The following is an 18,096-nucleotide window of genomic DNA, read 5'->3' on the forward strand; positions in this document are numbered from 1 at the left end:
TCTGGAAAAACATTCTTTGGATGGCTGAAATTAAGATCAACCTGTAGCAGACTGACATAAAGAAAAAAGTACAGAGAAGGCTTGGAACAGCTCATGATCCAAAGCATACAACATCATCTGTGAAACATGGTGGAGCAGTGTGATAGCTTTCACATGGCTTTCAGTGGCACTGGGTTACTGGTGTTTAATGATGACGTGACAGAAGCAGCCAGAAGAATTCTGAAGTGTATAGGGATATAAAGTCTGCCCAGATTCTGTCAAATGCATCGCAGTTGATTGGGCGGCGCTTCTTAGTACAAATGGACGATGACCCAAAACATATAGCAAAACAATGTGGAATATTCTGCAACGGCCAGGTCAATCTCCTGATCTCAACCCGATTGAGCGTGCATTTCACTTGCTGAAGACAAAACTAAAGGTAGAAAGACCCACAAACAAACAACAAGTCATCTGCAGCAAAGGCCTGGCAAAGCAGCACAAAGGAGGAAACCCAGTCTCTGGTGAGTCATTGCCTGCAAAGGATTCTCAACAAAATATTAAAAATGAACATTTGATTTATTATATTTATTTGTCTAATTACATTTGAGCCCCTGAAAATGGGGGAGGCTGTGTATAAAAATGGTTGTAATTTCTAAGCATTTTATGTTATATTTTTGTTCAACCTCTTGAATTAAAGCTTAAAATCTGCACTTCAATTTCATATTGATTGTTTAATTTTAATTCTATTCTGGTGGCATACAGAGCCAAAATTATGAAAATTGTGTCAGTGTCCAAATATATATGGACCTAACTGTATATGTATATGGAGATCGTTGTGTGGCATTTAAACTACATCACAGCTCACAAAGTTTTATACAGAGCCAAACTAAACAACTATCAACATGATGATGATCTCCAAATGTCACATGTTTTCCTTCAGGAGCAGATGAAAGCAGGAACAGGACTAAACCTCAGAAATACATGTCAGCACACAAGAGCAGTGATTTGTGAGCATTTCCAATGTTTGATCATTGATAAATTAAGAAACCGCGGGTGGTGCTCCTAGGTCAACCTAAGAGGAAAACTTCCGTGCATATGGACAGACAGGTAATGTGTGCATGGGGCCAGTATTTGTCTAACGCCGGAAACAGGTGCCAGCTGCTCCATTGTTCCTATTCCAGCACCACCCGTAGAGAAGCTGAGACACTTTAGGGTGAGTTGGGTCTAAGTTGTGAGCTAATCGGAGGAAGGAAGGGCTAAGAGGTGAATTCTTTGTTCTTCTGGGCTCCAAAAATCAGACATTGAATTTAGATTTGAAACATTTAAGATTACTAGTAAGTTTCTTGATTGACTACTTTCAGGTTTAACCAGTTCCATAATTGAAAGACTTTCATGTGATTTTAAAGAATTATGATTGCATGAAAACAGCTGACCAAGGTTATAATTAACTAAAACTAAAAAAAAGTTGTTATTTTTATTACGTTTAACTGATTTTTAAAAAAAAAAATGAATAAAAACGGTATAAACACGTTTAAAAAGTCAACACAACAAAAATTACTAACACTTCAAAATAAAAACCATAAAAATATCACCATAATACTAGAACAACACTGTAGCAGACAAACACATACACACACACACACACACACACACACAATAATGAGAAATTAATTAAACTTTAATTTATATAAAATAGGTCTTGTCTTTGTCCAGCAAAAGAGCACAACATAGTATTGTTGACATCATTATCCTCCTCCTCCTCCTCCTCCTCCTCATCATCATCATCATCATCATCATCATCATCAATCTTTACATGTATATTAGTTTGGCTAGTGTGAGTCCTCAACCTGCTTGGACTCTCAGCAACTATAATACACCATAAAAATCATGAAATGGTCTCTCAAATATAAGTATCATTAAGAAGATACACACAGAGGCTAGTCCTCTACAAATTTTTATTCTTATTACTTAAATAGGCTCCAGGCCTTTTAAATTAGTATGTTAACATACTGAATAACTGGTAAATAAACAACTAAGAGGTTATATTTGAGTTTTTACATTCTGGTTGTTCTGTTATCTTCTTAAATAGGAAACAGAATATAGTACAAACACCAGAAAGGATCCATGAACAAATAAGAGCAATACATTTGGGCAAAACAAACAAAAAATAAATAAATAAAATTACATCATATTAATTTTAATAAATCATACAAATGTCTGTTCTTTCTCAAACATGCTTAATTCCTTCTTTACACTTCCTTTCTTCTTTATCTATCTTTCTTACGTTTCCCACTTTCTTGCAGAATTCCATATGTTCTATCATTTTTACCTTCATTCAGCTCTTACACCTCAAATCTGAACTCCTAATAAACGCCTTTGCCACAAACCAACTTTGTCATAAAAAAAAAATCCATTTAATTCCATATCTATTAAAGTATTTTCAAATAACATGCTTCATTTTTACTGTCTTAAGCCCTATTTGGATGATAATTGTTTAGCATCTTGTCATAATACTCTCATATTCCCCAAGAGAAACAATTACTGATCTGAATAGGGCCTTATTTCGTTTTTGACAATGATTTTCACAATTTTTCCTGCCACAGAAAAAGTGGCCAATATGACAACAAAATAACTGATTAAATAGCATGAGGAAAATAAAGTATGCAAAGCAAAATAAATAAAAATATTTGAACAAATAATAAAGATAATAGTCAGCACATCTAGCGCAGGAGTACTGCATTCTTGGAAGACTGTATTCATTGGTACATTTATAGTCAAGCTGTCCTCGAATGCAGCACTCCACCTCTTTAAACTCTTTACAATACTGTTTTATAGATCCATCAATCTTCAGCCTAAATCTTCAGTTTAGAACTTGACCTATCTGCAGAGAGAGCATATAGCAACGGTGTCTGAGATGTTTCGACATGACTCTTAGCAAGCTTGTAGCAGGGTGGGCCCAGGTTGGTACGGGTCAGCCAGAACCTTATAGCGGATCTTGGTGTTGGTGATTGCACCGTGTTTCTGTCTCAGGTGAAGCCTCAGCTGGCTCTTATGACGGAAGTGCAGATGACATTTCTCACACTGGAAGAAAAGATTAGAGCAGAGAGTGAGATTTCAACATTATTTTGCAGTATGGAGGTATTTAGTTGTATATATACATATTTGTTAAAATATAACTGACGCTGTAAGGCTTCTCTCCAGTGTGGATGCGCAGGTGGCTCTTCAGCGTCTGCAGGTGACGGAAACGTGTTCCACAGGTGTTACATGGGTACGGTTTTTCCCCAGTGTGGATCAGAACATGGGCACGCAGGTGAGCTACCTACAACACACACACACATTTTAGAAGAAAGTACTTTGAGTTGAACTCTTTTTATTGATGCTTTTCAACAAGATAGATAAAAAAGGAAAAAGACAATAAATCAGCATTTATTTTGACATATGTATGCATGTGTGTGTATAATTATATATATATATTTATATATAAGAAACCCTCTGCACCTACATATACTCAATATTATATTTTAAATGCTTGAAAATAAGAATGATACGTGCGATTCTGTGCAGATGTACCTGGACAAATCTGGCTCCGCATGTATCGCAGCGGTAGGGCTTTTCTCCAGAGTGGATGCGGGAATGTGTCTTTAAATTGGCAGGCCGGTTGAACTGTGCTCCACACACATTACAGCGGTACGGCTTGTCTCCTGAGTCAACGGAAGCATAAAAGAGTGAAATGAATGAGAAAGAGGTCAGAACTGGTAATAATAAAATGTGAATTTATTTAAAATTATAACATAATTTAGATTTTTAGTTTATAATTACAACATCATTTATTTAATTTTTTTCATGTTTCATATAGTGCCTTTAAAAGAACCTTCTCAAAGTGCTTTACATAATAAAAACAATAATATTAAGAATACAATACAAATACTAATGAATACTAATACAAAGAAGTTATCAAGTAAGATTTAAAATAGCCTACTAAGATTTAAGATTTAAAATACTAAGATTTAAAAATACTAAGTGACTGTGCCTCACAAATCACAACTGGCAGTAGATTCCACAACTTCATTTGTATATCAGTAGGTTACATAGTTCAGCCAACATTATCTGTTGAGTCAGTAGCCTTACCTGAGCAGGAAGATTTTGTGTTTATGGCTTGATTTCCAGGGTAACTGAGCTGTGTACAGAGGTTCTCAAACTTGATTGGGTGTTGGCCCAATAAATGATTCTGATTGGCAATTTGGGTACAAATATAAGGACTGCAGAGACCTTTTAAAAATGAAGAGGATCACATCAGTCTGTGTGTTTTTGTAAGCATATCTATTCAGAGTAAAGCTAAAAGATGCTCACTCACCTTTATCCTCACTGATCGAAAAGGGCAGGGGATGCAAACTGCTGTCCACAACATGATGAGGACTAAAATATATTTTTTGCTGTGTGTTATATGGAAGAGACAAGGTATTCCTAGAGGAAACAGAGCAATGGTCAATGCATTACACTGATTTTGTTCATTTTGTCCATTCAAGTTACGTCAGAAGTTCTTTCGATCAATTAAGTGAAAAGGGACAAAACAAACCTATTATTCAGTCCAGGCTCCTCCCCTGTCCAAATGTTATTTGTTGTTTTAAATGAGACTTCCATCCTATCATTGTCATAGGGGGCGTGGCTTTGTACTTGCCCCTCCTCTTCAGGCCCCTCCTCCTTTATAGGTGTGGCACACAGAGGATTGAGGACAATATACTTGTACTTCTTCCAGTTACAGGCCTTTGGGTCAGGAGCAGGCTTGGATTCAGATCGCTTCTATAAGGAAGAAATATTGGATTAAAATATATTTATTTATTTAGGCTCAGAAAAACATTGAAGATCTACATTAAAGCATAAAGAAAAACAAATTCTGCATGCATATTGCCAGGGGCGCCCAAAGGCGGCGGGGGGGTCAGGACGATTCTAAGGGCCCAAGGGTAACGCGATTGTGATTTCCCCAAGGCGGGGGCCAGAGTCAATATGCTGTCCAGGGGGCCCAGAAAAAGTAGCGGCGCCCCTGCATATTGCTGCACACAATTCAAAAGTTTGGGGTTGGTAAGATTTTTTTAAAAGGTTTTTTTGAAAGTAGTCTCTTATGCTCAGGGAGGTTGCATTCATTTGTTCAAAGACACAGGAAAAATGGTAATGCTATAAACATATTATTAAATATTATATATATATATATTATATAAAATATTATAACTGTTTTAATTAAAATGTAAATGGCAAAGCTACATTTTCAGCAACCATTAATCCATTCTTTGTTGTCACATGATCCTTATCATTACTGACAACTTACTGGCCCCAAACTTTTGAATGGTAGAGTTTAAATAAACATACACACCTTTAACTGGGGAGACAGACTGCAGCCACTGGACTCAGCAGGTGAGTTGGGCTGCCCGCTGCAATGGGAAGGACTTTCTGGGGATGGTGTGGATAGGGTTGCAGGTGAAGATTCCTCTAATTTTAGGGTCTGAGACTTGGGGATAGCAATCAGGCAAGTTTCTGGATCTGGCAAGGCAAAACTCTCACTTGGAACCCTGCAGATACAGTAAATACATTTTATGCCTTTTTGATATTTTTTTGAGATGGGATACAGTTGAAGCGACAAATGCAATTCAGATATTTATTATTAGACCATCCCTCCATAACCCTTTTACCTGGCTCGGTCTGGGATGGGATCTTCTTCCTCAGCGGTAGGCCTGGAGGGTGAGGAGAAGATGGTGGGATGAGCAGGTGGTGACCTTCCACCGAGGGGTGCTCTGGAGGCTGGTTCCATTAAAGAAGGACTCACAGAGATCCTTTCACTGCAGAGAAAAGAAAAAACTTTCCGTTTGTACAGAAAGAACTGTTTTCCGAAGTTGGAGTCTTCTGACACTTTAGGTGCTAATATTTTATTTTAAAGTACTAATATGTACCATTTAGGGCTAGATAAAATACAAAGATGTGCCTTTTAGCTTAGGGTACTGCCTCTGTGACAGCTTTGTGCCTTTTTCTAAGAAATAACAGGGAATGTTTTCTAGCAAGGTTCTCTCAAAGTTCTGAACAAACATTCTTCCAGTGACATTAATAGAGTTGGTCTTTAATAACATTCTCAAAATTTTAGCACAGAAACATTTATTCATGGATGTTTTGCTGAAATATTTTAGTTGAACTTGTTTTAAAATGTTACAACTTATAACTTTCAGGCAGTTCATATGGTGAGTAAGTGACAGTAAAGTGGTGAGTAGTTCCCATAATGTTGCTTCTAATGTTTTTTGAATATTTAAAAACTGTACTTTTTGAACGTCCAGATAACATTCTGTAAGCCGTTCTTATGCAAAACGTTCCCATAATAACAGATTTTTGTTAGCTGGGTAGTTTCTGCATCACATTGCTGCTTATGTGCATAAAGTTTGATCTCTAGTCAAATTTGTGGCATCATTGTCTTTGGTGTTGCCAGAAGTAGCTTCGACTGCAGTGTTCTGCTGCCTCTTCTGCTTTGGTCTTCATTCTCACCTTTGAATAAATGCTCGGCAGGTGTCAGCAACATGCTCCATCTGCAGATAGGTGGCAGCGGCGAGCACGCCAGATACTGTCCGGGGCGTGAGAGGGAGGCAGGAGGTGTACATGAAGTCCAGCAGCAGGGACACGCTGTCTGGGTCCAGCCCCTCCGGCAGAGTGAGAGAAAACCCCCGCTCACCGGCCGCTCGACGAGAGAAGAGAGTGTAGAAGAATCCACTGTGCAAAAACACGTTTATTTAAGTGCAAGAAAAGGCAACGAAACATGCACTGCAAAAAAAGGCTTATCTTTCTTAGTAGGCCTATTTTAGTCTTGTTTCTAATCAAAATATCTAAAAAAATCTTAAATTAAGATGCATTTACTAGATTAGCAAAATTATATATGATATTTAATCTTGTTTTCAGGGGGGAAAAAACTAAACTACGTGCATTTTGCACTTGTTAAGAATATTTTACTTACCCCACTGGCAGATTATTTTACTTATTTTAAGCAAAATGCACATAATTTAGTTTTTCCCCTGGAAACAAGACTAAATATCTTACGTTACTTTGCTTATAAATGCATCTTAATTTAAGAATTTCTAGATATTTTGACTATAGAAACAAGACAAAAAAACTAAGTAAGATAAGCCTTTTTTGCGGTGTGGATTAAAAAGAAATGATCTTAATAAGACAAACAAAGAAACAAAGTTTCAACCGACTACAAACTAAGAACAAGAACAAATTGCATTTACTGTAATACAATACACATGTGAGACAAAAGATGTGCCGCAGGCGGAATATGATCTCATGCAGGAGTGAGCTAATGTCTTCAGACAAAGACAAATCATGGCACAAACAGGAAAACAGACCGAGGGGGGCAGGAAAGAAGAAGTGAGGGAGGGTGGGAGAAAGTGAATGACTGTACATCATGGCACTCCCTGTTGACCAACCTGCATGCGATGAGCACGGCGCAGTGGGCGCGCAGCCTGGCGGTGCCCACAAGCAGCGTGGCATCTGTAAGGATGTCCCGATGCCGCAGTTCATTTAAGTTCAGCAACACGTCGTTGGAGTGACGGGTGAACTCCTTAATGTAGCCTTTCACCTCCATCACATGGGCGGCTGCAGCGTGCTCAAAGGAGCTTCGGTATCCCTCTTCCATTTGCACAAATTTTTCTGTTTGATAAAGGTTATATAAATAAAATATGCATTGGTATTTATAAGTAATATTATAATTTAATATGTATATTTAACAAAATATATAAAAAAAAATAAGACTTCTAAAGTCAACTAATATTTAAGGATATTTTTAAAAATTATATTTTAATTTGTAGATTTATCAAATATTAAAAATATAAACCAAAAATTAATTAAATAACAACATAGTCTAATCAAATGAATTATGGTCCTGTTTAGCTGACAGAAAACAATACCTGCCAAAGATGATGAAACGAGATTCAAAAGTGTATTTGGGGAGACCAGCTCCCTACTCGTACCTGCCATAAAAAAAAACAAAGAAAATAAATAATTATAACTGACATGCATCAAGTAAAACATCTTTAAAATAAACTGTCATTTTCTAAACAACATCATTGATACAACAACTTCACATCTGCAGGTGTCAGAAGTATTCTGCAAAACTGAAATATCATAAACAATATAATTGTGATGCATTGAGTATTGCATTAGTCCAGTTAGTAGCGAAAGTCTAATGGGGAGAGTAAAGCTTTATAAAAAAACTTTTTTCATAAAATTATTAAATTCCACACCACCTTTAGCAAATGCATTGTAATAATCCATATAACAGTGGAAAAATGACCATGTTGTCATTCATTCATCGCATTTTGCCTGCAAAGGGCCTCCTCTCATAAAAACAATGAAACCTCTTTCATAACACCTGTTTAGCTGAGTAAGGATCCATCAAAGACACATTTTGCATGTGGTTTGAGCATAACAATCAAAAAGCATCACATTTTTGAGAAACTAAATGGAAATGTGAATTCATATGTTAAAAATAAAACTCTTTGCAAGAAAACATCTCTAAAACTGCATAAAAAAGATTTAATGGAAAACTCACCCCGACCAGCAGGGACGAGAACACACACCGCCCTGTTCTTACAGCTCCTCTACTCTGATCCCAGCTGCACACACACGCTCTAACCTCCCTCACACAAACGTGTCTCTGAAAACTGACCAGTCTGACCTAGGAGAGAGTATCCTTTATAACACTGTGCAGGAAGTCTGATTCAGTCAGGGTGTTTATTTCCTGTGTTAGTAGAAGCTGCCTTTTCACACTGCTCCTGGGTCAGTTTTGTAGCGTTTCTTATAATGACCGAGGTCCGGATCTAGATGGTCTCTGATCAGGGGAAAAAAACACGAAGCCAAATCCCCCTATCCTGCCCACGCGCTGGAAGCTCAGCGGGAAAAGGCTCCAAGCCCCCGTGTGTCAGTATTTATAGTTGTGTATTAGAGCTCTTTTGTGTTTAATGATGACAGGAAAGTGAGTAGAGTGCTTTTTGATGCATGTTGTGTGTGTTTTGCAAATGTTTGAATGGAAGTGAAGAATTCAGGTAATGTAGGTTTGTGTGTTAGATTGTGTTGGGTGTGTTGGCCTGCGTGGGCTTATGAGCATTGTCAGCGGGTCAGATGTCCTGTCAACACTGTCCAGAAGTTCAGCTAACCAAAGCAAACGTGCATGACCCAGTCTGTCCAGGACAAGGGAAGTGGTCTCAGAGGAAGTTTGTGCAAATACATCAACTTTGTCATAAGAATTCTTCTGACAAGCTTGTCTTTAGTGGAGTGAGAGTGATGACAAGGCAAACAAGCATAAGATTGGGTAAAACTGTGCAATCTAATGCTGCAGAATACATTTTTAAATGAATCTGGCAAACTCTAAACCATAGTCACAGCTAAATTTATAACATATAATATATGCACAATATGTATTGTGAAATATTAAAATATCAAAATCATTACTCCAGTGTCACTTAATGCTTAATATTTTTGTTGGAAATTGTGATATTTTTCATTAAGATTCTTTCAAAGAAACAGCATTAATTTAAACTTTGTAACAACGTAAATGTTCTTACTGACACGTTTGATCAATTGAATGCATCCTTGATGAATTAAAGTATTATTTCTGTAAATCTGAAGTCTGAAAATATAATAATATCAGAAAAATCAATATTATCATTCATTTTTTTTCAACATTCAACTTAAAGTAATTAATTACAGGGCAGGGGTAATGACAAAATACTAAATTCATTTATTTAACTATATCCAACAAAATTCCAACTTTTTAGTCTTAACTTTTAACAGCTTTTTAGATAATTTTATCCACTAATTTACATTGTGGATAAAATACGTAGCCAAAAAAAATATGAATATTAGTATATACACTCACCTAAAGGATTATTAGGAACACCTGTTCAATTTCTCAATGCAATTATCTAATCAACCAATCACATGGCAGTTGCTTCAGTGCATTTAGGGGTGTGGTCCTGGTCAAGACAATCTCCTGAACTCCAAACTGAATGTCAGAATGGGAAAGAAAGGTGATTTAAGCAATTTTGAGCGTGGCATGGTTGTTGGTGCCAGACGGGCCGGTCTGAGTATTTCACAATCTGCTCAGTTACTGGGATTTTCACGCACAACCATTTCTAGGGTTTACAAAGAATGGTGTGAAAAGGGAAAAACATCCAGTATGCAGCAGTCCTGTGGGCGAAAATGCCTTGTTGATGCTAGAGGTCAGAGGAGAATGGGCCGACTGATTCAAGCTGATAGAAGAGCAACTTTGACTGAAATAACCACTCGTTACAACCGAGGTATGCAGCAAAGCATTTGTGAAGCCACAACACGCACAACCTTGAGGCGGATGGGCTACAACAGCAGAAGACCCCACCGGGTACCACTCATCTCCACTACAAATAGGAAAAAGAGGCTACAATTTGCACGAGCTCACCAAAATTGGACGGTTGAAGACTGGAAAAATGTTGCCTGGTCTGATGAGTCTCGATTTCTGTTGAGACATTCAGATGGTAGAGTCAGAATTTGGCGTAAACAGAATGAGAACATGGATCCATCATGCCTTGTTACCACTGTGCAGGCTGGTGGTGGTGGTGTAATGGTGTGGGGGATGTTTTCTTGGCACACTTTAGGCCCCTTAGTGCCAATTGGGCATCGTTTAAATGCCACGGCCTACCTGAGCATTGTTTCTGACCATGTCCATCCCTTTATGACCACCATGTACCCATCCTCTGATGGCTACTTCCAGCAGGATAATGCACCATGTCACAAAGCTCGAATCATTTCAAATTGGTTTCTTGAACATGACAATGAGTTCACTGTACTAAAATGGCCCCCACAGTCACCAGCTCTCAACCCAATAGAGCATCTTTGGGATGTGGGAACGGGAGCTTCGTGCCCTGGATGTGCATCCCACAAATCTCCATCAACTGCAAGATGCTATCCTATCAATATGGGCCAACATTTCTAAAGAATGCTTTCGTGGCATTGAATCAATGCCACATAGAATTAAGGCAGTTCTGAAGGCGAAAGGGGGTCAAACACAGTATTAGTATGGTGTTCCTAATAATCCTTTAGGTGAGTGTAGGATTTCCATATCTCCATGACTGTACAGCACAAACTTTGCACCAAAGTCTAAACTTAACTCAACTCAAATACGCTGAGGATACATTAGTAATCTAAGTAGGCCATCTGAAAGGAGTCTGGAGAGTTAATTTCTTAAAAGTAATTTAGAGTGGACTGATTGAACCAGGTTGCACAGTAAACATGGCCTAAACAAAAGGCACGACCTTAGTTCAGACCAAAGATAAGCAACTCAGCAAATGCAGCCAGGTCAGCAGGTACGGCTAAATTAGGCCTCACCTGCCTCTCTCAAGGGTTGCCGGAAACCTCTGTCTGGCTTCCTGTGACAGGAGAGTGTGCGTGTGTGCGCTTCTGGAAGCTTGTTATGGGCAATGAGCGGAAGGAAATAGGAGAGTTTTTAAAAAAAGTGATATGGGTGATATCCCTCTCTCACGACCGAAAAATAACTGAGCGACACCTAGAGAAATGCAGCCTGCAGATGTGCAGGAACTATGGAACACCCCCTCCGCTCCACAGCCTGCCCCCCCCTTAAGGCTTCCTGTGAGACACACACAATTACACACACACACAGAGAGAGAGCCAGAGATGGGGATGAAACGCCTGCGCAGGACATCCGTCAATAAAGCAGGCAGGAGAATGAGACAGGGGATATGGGGGCCCGTGTAGGTCTCCATTAGCTCAAAAACAAGCGGAAAGTTACCTCACCTTCTTCACTCACGGTTCATGGAGAGTTTGGAGGGAAAACTTACCAATGGGCATAAAGACACAGACAATTAAGTCTATATGAAATTTTGCTCTTTAATATGGTTCAGGTTCCTTCACTTCAATTTTTTTTTCATGCACAAGGCAATGATTGCTTTAAATTGCATAGCTATTGGCTAGTATTAGGGTATAGATTTTTTTTGTTTTGTTTATTGCTATCAGCTGATATTTAATTAAGCATAGACATTTACACTTTCAGATTACCTTTGAGATAATTGTATGCACAAAAAAGAAAAACTAGAACACTAATAATTTAATAACACTGAAGACTGGAGTAATAGATGCTCAAAATTATTATAAATATAACAATTATTTTAAATTGTAATAACATTTCACAATATTGCTGCTTTTGCTTAATTTTTGGCAACCCATTAAAAAAACTAGATTTTTTTAGTTAATCATTTTTTATATTTTGATTGCCTAGCCATCATTGTACATTCATATTTAGAAACACTAATCATTTTAATAACACTTAAATGTAATATTTAACATATCTCAAAACAAAAATCCATTTTCAACAATGGACATTATAATGCTGTGCTAAATCAACTAAATCAGAGCACAACCCTGTCAAGCATTTTGATGTTACATTTGAAGTATAATATTTTAGTAGGCTATAATATACTGGTCATGTGTAGAATCTATTATACTGTTCAGAACATTTTTAATATATAACGTACTTAAAATTAGGACTAAATCAATTCAAAATGAAAAGAACTAAAACCAAATACATGCAAATGATTTTAAATTTCTCAAATTTCAGTCAGTTTCTTATATTAAAGTGAAATGGATTAAAATACTCCTTTATATCAAGTAATAATGCTAGCCAACATAAAACAGTATATAAATGTTGAGCTTTGAGAAGTTATTATGCAATTGCTGAATTCGTCCTGTGTTTGTGTTGAAACATGCACTGCGTTTGTTAATGCGAGTCGGAAGTATCTTTTAGATGAGGGTGTTGAGTGCGTGTGTGTGTCCTTGTGTTCCTATTTGTTTTGATGCTGACTGGATCAATTGTGTCTTTGGTGCGAGGGGAAAAAAGAGAGAGAGAAAAAAAACAACAGAAGAAAAAACAGAGAGGGAGATGTGGGTCTAGGCGACTTCCAGGCATTGTGCGAGCTACGGAAGAGAGAGGGCGGCCAAGGAAAAGTGAGACCATTACTAAACAAGCTCGGCCAATTAGAGGAAACCATACAGTCTGTCATACTGGCAGTAGCACCATTATATAGATCAGATCCTCAGAGCTGCGTGCCTCATCTAGTGTCTGGCAGCATGGCCGGAGTGGGCTGAGACCACTGCATTGTGATTCTCAGAGCTGCTGGGACTCTCTAATGAGTTTTTATGTAGCTGCAGCCTAGTTGAGTCACTGTTTCTGCTTTCTAAAAAGCATGAATCACAGAATGAAAAGGTGGAATAATGTTGTAGTGACAAAGATACACTGAAGATTCACATTTTTAAGGAGTTCACCCAAAAATGAATGACTTTCTTTCACAAAAGATGGTATTTTGAAAAAGTCTTTCTTTCTTGCTTATAAAATGCAAGTCAGTGGGGTCCATACCATATGAAATACATATAACTGTATTTATAAGGTGCAGAAACAATGAGTGTACTTTCAATAAACTGCCTCTTCCTGCTGAAGCTGAGAGGTTTGGACATATAAGGACATGCTTTGAGCTCGTCCGGTGTGGAGTATGGATGAAGGGGGTTGTTTGTCCTCTTGAGGAAGGTGGAAGGAGGTGGGAACATGGACAAAAATGGACAATGAAGAAAATTAGGATGTACTGAAACGGATCACATTTTGAGACGGAGTCATATGCAAAAGAAAATTCATATGCATGCACATTATGTTTCAAAAGTTTTGGGTCTGTAAGATTTTTTTAATGTTTTCTGATTGAAGTCTCTTATGCTCACCAAGGCTGCATTTATTTGATAAAAATGCTATAAAAAGCTGAAATACTGTGAAATAATGTTACAATGTTATTTTCTATTTGAATATATTTTTAAAATGTCATTTATTCCTGTGATGCAAAGCTGAATTTTCAGCACCATTACTCCAGTCTTCAGTGTCACATGATTCTTCAGAGATAATTCTAATATGAAAACATGAAAAATTATAAAAAAAAATGACCTTTATTATAAATCTTATATATATCTTAATATTCAAAATAATTCATTAATTTAAAAAATAAAAAATAATATATGTAATAAATAAACCATATATGAGCCAGAAATTATTAACATTCCAAACCCCAGAAATCTTGACGTAGGTGCTCCCAGTATAGAGAACAATGTTTCTCCCAAAATGCTGTGCCAGGATCATTAGATGAGCAGCCAAGTAATCAAGATGTTTTGCTGAATTGTCTGCAGCTAAAAATGTGTAAGAGATTTCAGGTCATGAGTTACCTCCTTTATAACCAGCACACAGCTATTCATAGAACCTAATGCAACATTAAGAATTATCAGCAGAAGATCTAAGAACAATTCCCACAATCAACAATACCCTATTCATATCGCTGTCAGCAAGTATTTTTGCAGCAAGTATTTTTGAAGAAAATTATGCCAAGAGCAAAATTTTGTAGTATTACATCTTTAGAGAATTTTACTAAAATTAATAAGAATTAGTATGTATTACATGAAGAAGTCGTCACAGTTACTGAAGTAACCATTGCCAAAATATATATATATATATATATATATATATATATATATATATGCCTAATCAACTTTCCCCAAATGGTTAGGTTCTATAGGGAGTCTCAAACCTATTTCATTGTAGGAAGTTCACTGATCATACCCAGATACTAGAATCAATTAATATTCTTTTAGACTGCTCACATGAAGACAATTAATTCACACTTCTTCTATAAATACCAGACATCTCTTTATGAAGAGCAGCAATGAGAGTGACCAACCTGATCAACACCTATGGGAAATACCTGGAATGTATGGTCAGCTGACTTTGCAGCCTACCTCTCTTTAGCGGTACCAGCAGGTGCCGGCAGTCATCAGCAGTCAGAGAGATGGTGTGAGGAGGTGAATGTTATGAACTCTGTGGGTATCTGATCCTGATCTTGTCTTGGTAGTAAGTAACCTTGGCAACAGAATATCTGAAGGAGAAAGAGGAGAGGAAAGACTAATACTGGTTCAGGTCAGCCATTTCCTCTCAAGAGCCCTTGAGTCTAGTCTGATGGTCACGTAGAGTTTCAGCGAGCCAGATGCTGGAGAGTGTTTCATGTGTTGGCCTGGAGGTGAGAGAGCAGATATTATCTAGGCAGGATGTTAAAGTGGAGCACAGAGTGTAAGTATCATTAAAAATCAATTAGTAATAATTGGTTATTGGTGAAACCAAACCTTAAACCTTATATTTTATATTAATTATTGTATATTTATAATTATTGTATTGTATTATTTATGTTTAAATTAAGTTGTTGTTGTTTTTTTTTGGGGGGGGGGGGGGGGGTCTTTTGGGGCGCATTGGAAAACCACTAGAGACCAACTAGATTTTCCATTGATCCAAACACAAGTAGCAGTAGAATTGGGAGAATAAAATAATAGACATGGATGCTGTTATTCATACTAATTACAGTTTTGGTTATTAATCAGTTGCTTTAGCATTGGCTTGTTTAATAAACTCCAGGGGTTAAATAATAGATTCATCTATCAAAGTTCAACTGAAGACAGCTCAACATTCCGTTTCATTTTGAGAACAAGTGGTATGCCGGGGATTAAGTTGCCCTAGGCGATAAATAAATCCCTCTTTCTCTCTCCCTTTACTAGGACTGCCACCATATGTCATTCCAATATAGGACACACACAGCGGGTATCCCAAAATAAGATCCACAAAACCCTGACATCTATGGCAAGCCAATTTAACATTTATTCCTTTAAACGTTTTTTGTTACTAGCACTTATCTCTAAATTATTAATAAGTAATCCAGTAGTGACCTTCTCAGTTTCACTATTACTATTATTAAAAATTATATTATAGTTTACCAAATGTGGTAAACTATAAAAATTTGGATTTTAAAAATTTAATTCAACCTATCAAAATCTATCAGATTATTTACAAGTATTTATTTGTTACTTACTAGCATTTAATTATTTGCTAGTTTCTATTCCAAGAGTGACAAATAGGGTTGTGAATCGAAAATCAATTCCAATTCCAGAATCGGGTCGGCGCCGGTCAGGGATGGGCAGTATTTCAAATACATGTATTTAAAATACGTATTTGAAATACAAAATACTATACAAAATCAAATGTATTTTGTATTTAAATACATAAAATACTTTTTGCCAGTCAAACTCTTTATTAGACTGCTGATTTCCTGTATCAGCTAGTTCAGACATGCCACTTTCATTCATGTGAGCTGCAGCTGTATGACTCCATCTAGAATTGGGTAATGAAAGTTTCTGGATTCCTGTAAGGAAATAAGGAAGACTACTGCCTTTGTGTGCTATCAAATGAATAATACTGCCTTTGTGTGCTATCAAAATGTCCTATTTCCAATTTCAGAAGTCCTGATTACAAGCATGTCGCATTCAAGTGCTTTGCTGTTGGACTGAATAGGAATCGTGGAGGATGGCAGGTTTTCTGGGAAAATCTTATTAAAGCCACAATCGTAGATATTTAATTTTGAATAAAATGTAGCATCACATTTGTTGACATCTATATCATCATTCACAGTGCTATCTTATAGTTAGCTTGTTGGTGATTCTGGATTTTCAGTCAAATACATGCTGTTTTGCTTTGTATAAACCATACAAAATGCTTGAAATGTTTATTGCACTACTATGTGCATAACTTTAACATTAAAACAGGGTGATCTTGCTTTTGTGGGAAAAAAACATGCCTTGTCCCAGCAGGTAAAAAAAGAGCACTAGCAAGGGGAACATAGCATTAGCACTAGTCAGTCTTGTTAGTTTTTTTTTTTAGTCAGATTTTGGTTTTATCAACTAGTCAAATGTGTTCATTATACTTTAATCATTACTGCTTGCTATGGCGATATGACAATATATATATGTCGGCGATGATATAAAGTGTTAATCGGTTGAACTTTTTCTATATAATTTATAAATCGTCGTGATATGCAAATATATCTGTGGAGCTTTTAGTGGGCAGGAGCTATTGACACATGAGAGCAATTAATAAACATGAATAAATGAGTAATAGGCAGCTTTATGTGTGTGTACCCCAAGACAAAGATAACTATAATGCTAATAATAAAGTTTTTTTTTTATTATTGTTCTAAAGGCATACTCACACTAGGCACAGTTGCCTTGTACTAAAGCCCAAGTGTGATTGTCCTTTCGCTAACAGACAGATATCAGAGGATTATTACAGAGGCAGCTGAGGTTCATGGTGGAATTTGCAGCTTTACTCACAAAAAACTACTTTACTTGTTCATCAATAAGATGAGAACCAGACCCATTATAAATTTAAATGTACTCGGATTAAATTAATTGAAAAGTGTGATATCCAAGTAGTTATTTTTAGACTTTGGGGGTCAATCGTGCTCAAGCATGGATCAGATCCCCTAGTGTGAGTACATCTTAAATCTAAGTGAATAGAAGATAGCACACCACAACTATAACCATAACAGCACAAAAAATGATGAATGATAAAAACATTGACAGCCAGTCGGAATCATTTCTGCTTTAAAGAACTTGAGCATTTAGTGACAGATGACACAACTGCATTGTATAATTAGAATACACAAATATAGTTACCTTTATAATTATAATTCTTCGTGTAAACAGTGTTACTTCACTGGATGGCCAATTTCAAATGTATTTTGTGTATTTTCAAAATCCAAAATACTGTATTTGTATTTAAAAAAAAATTTCCACACAGTATTTTGTATTTTTATTTTATTGTCTATTATATGTCTAACATGCACTGCCGTTGCGCTTTGGGCATCGCAAGTTTGAGTCCCAGCTCGCAGACCTTTCCTGACCCCCCCCCCCCCCCCCCCCCGCCCCCCCTCTCTCTCCCACTTCGCTTCCTGTCAACTTTGATCTGTACTATCAAAATTAAAGGCAAAATCACCAAAACAAATCTTAAAAAAAAAAAAAATCTTTAAAAAAAACAATTCCAGAATCAGATACTTAAGGTCAGGAATCAGATACTTATTGTAAAATTAACATTTCAGTTCCACCTATCAATTTCTGTGTGGGCATCTTTTATTTTTAGCTAATGAAAAGTGTCTGTTAAAAAAATGTATTTGTCTTTGAATCATTCATTCA

The 18,096-nt window shown here is 36.9% G+C and overlaps 1 protein-coding gene across 2 annotated transcripts; it reads right to left on the reverse strand.

Annotated features, from left to right (window-relative positions):
- Positions 1 to 1,637: 1,637 nt before the first annotated feature.
- On the reverse strand, positions 1,638 to 8,874 carry LOC306883802 (B-cell CLL/lymphoma 6 member B protein-like). 2 transcript variants are annotated; one of them, XM_079439290.1, is made up of 12 exons: positions 8,561 to 8,874; positions 7,917 to 7,979; positions 7,437 to 7,659; positions 6,502 to 6,723; positions 5,664 to 5,810; positions 5,348 to 5,543; positions 4,556 to 4,779; positions 4,334 to 4,443; positions 4,108 to 4,248; positions 3,550 to 3,680; positions 3,161 to 3,298; positions 1,638 to 3,060 (listed from the first exon to the last, which is right to left on the reverse strand). In XM_079439290.1, the coding sequence occupies exons 3-12, from the start codon at positions 7,643 to 7,645 to the stop codon at positions 2,911 to 2,913; spliced, it is 1,668 nt and encodes a 555-aa protein (XP_079295416.1). In that variant the 5' UTR covers positions 7,646 to 7,659; positions 7,917 to 7,979; positions 8,561 to 8,874; the 3' UTR covers positions 1,638 to 2,910. The 2 variants fall into 2 exon arrangements, with proteins under 2 accessions (XP_079295416.1, XP_079295417.1); XM_079439291.1 differs by lacking the exons at positions 7,437 to 7,659; positions 7,917 to 7,979; positions 8,561 to 8,874 and adding an exon at positions 7,239 to 7,303.
- Between the last annotated feature and the right edge of the window lie 9,222 nt (positions 8,875 to 18,096).

Source organism: Barbus barbus (genome assembly GCF_936440315.1).
Source record: "Barbus barbus genome assembly, chromosome: 2".
Taxonomy (NCBI): domain Eukaryota; kingdom Metazoa; phylum Chordata; class Actinopteri; order Cypriniformes; family Cyprinidae; genus Barbus; species Barbus barbus.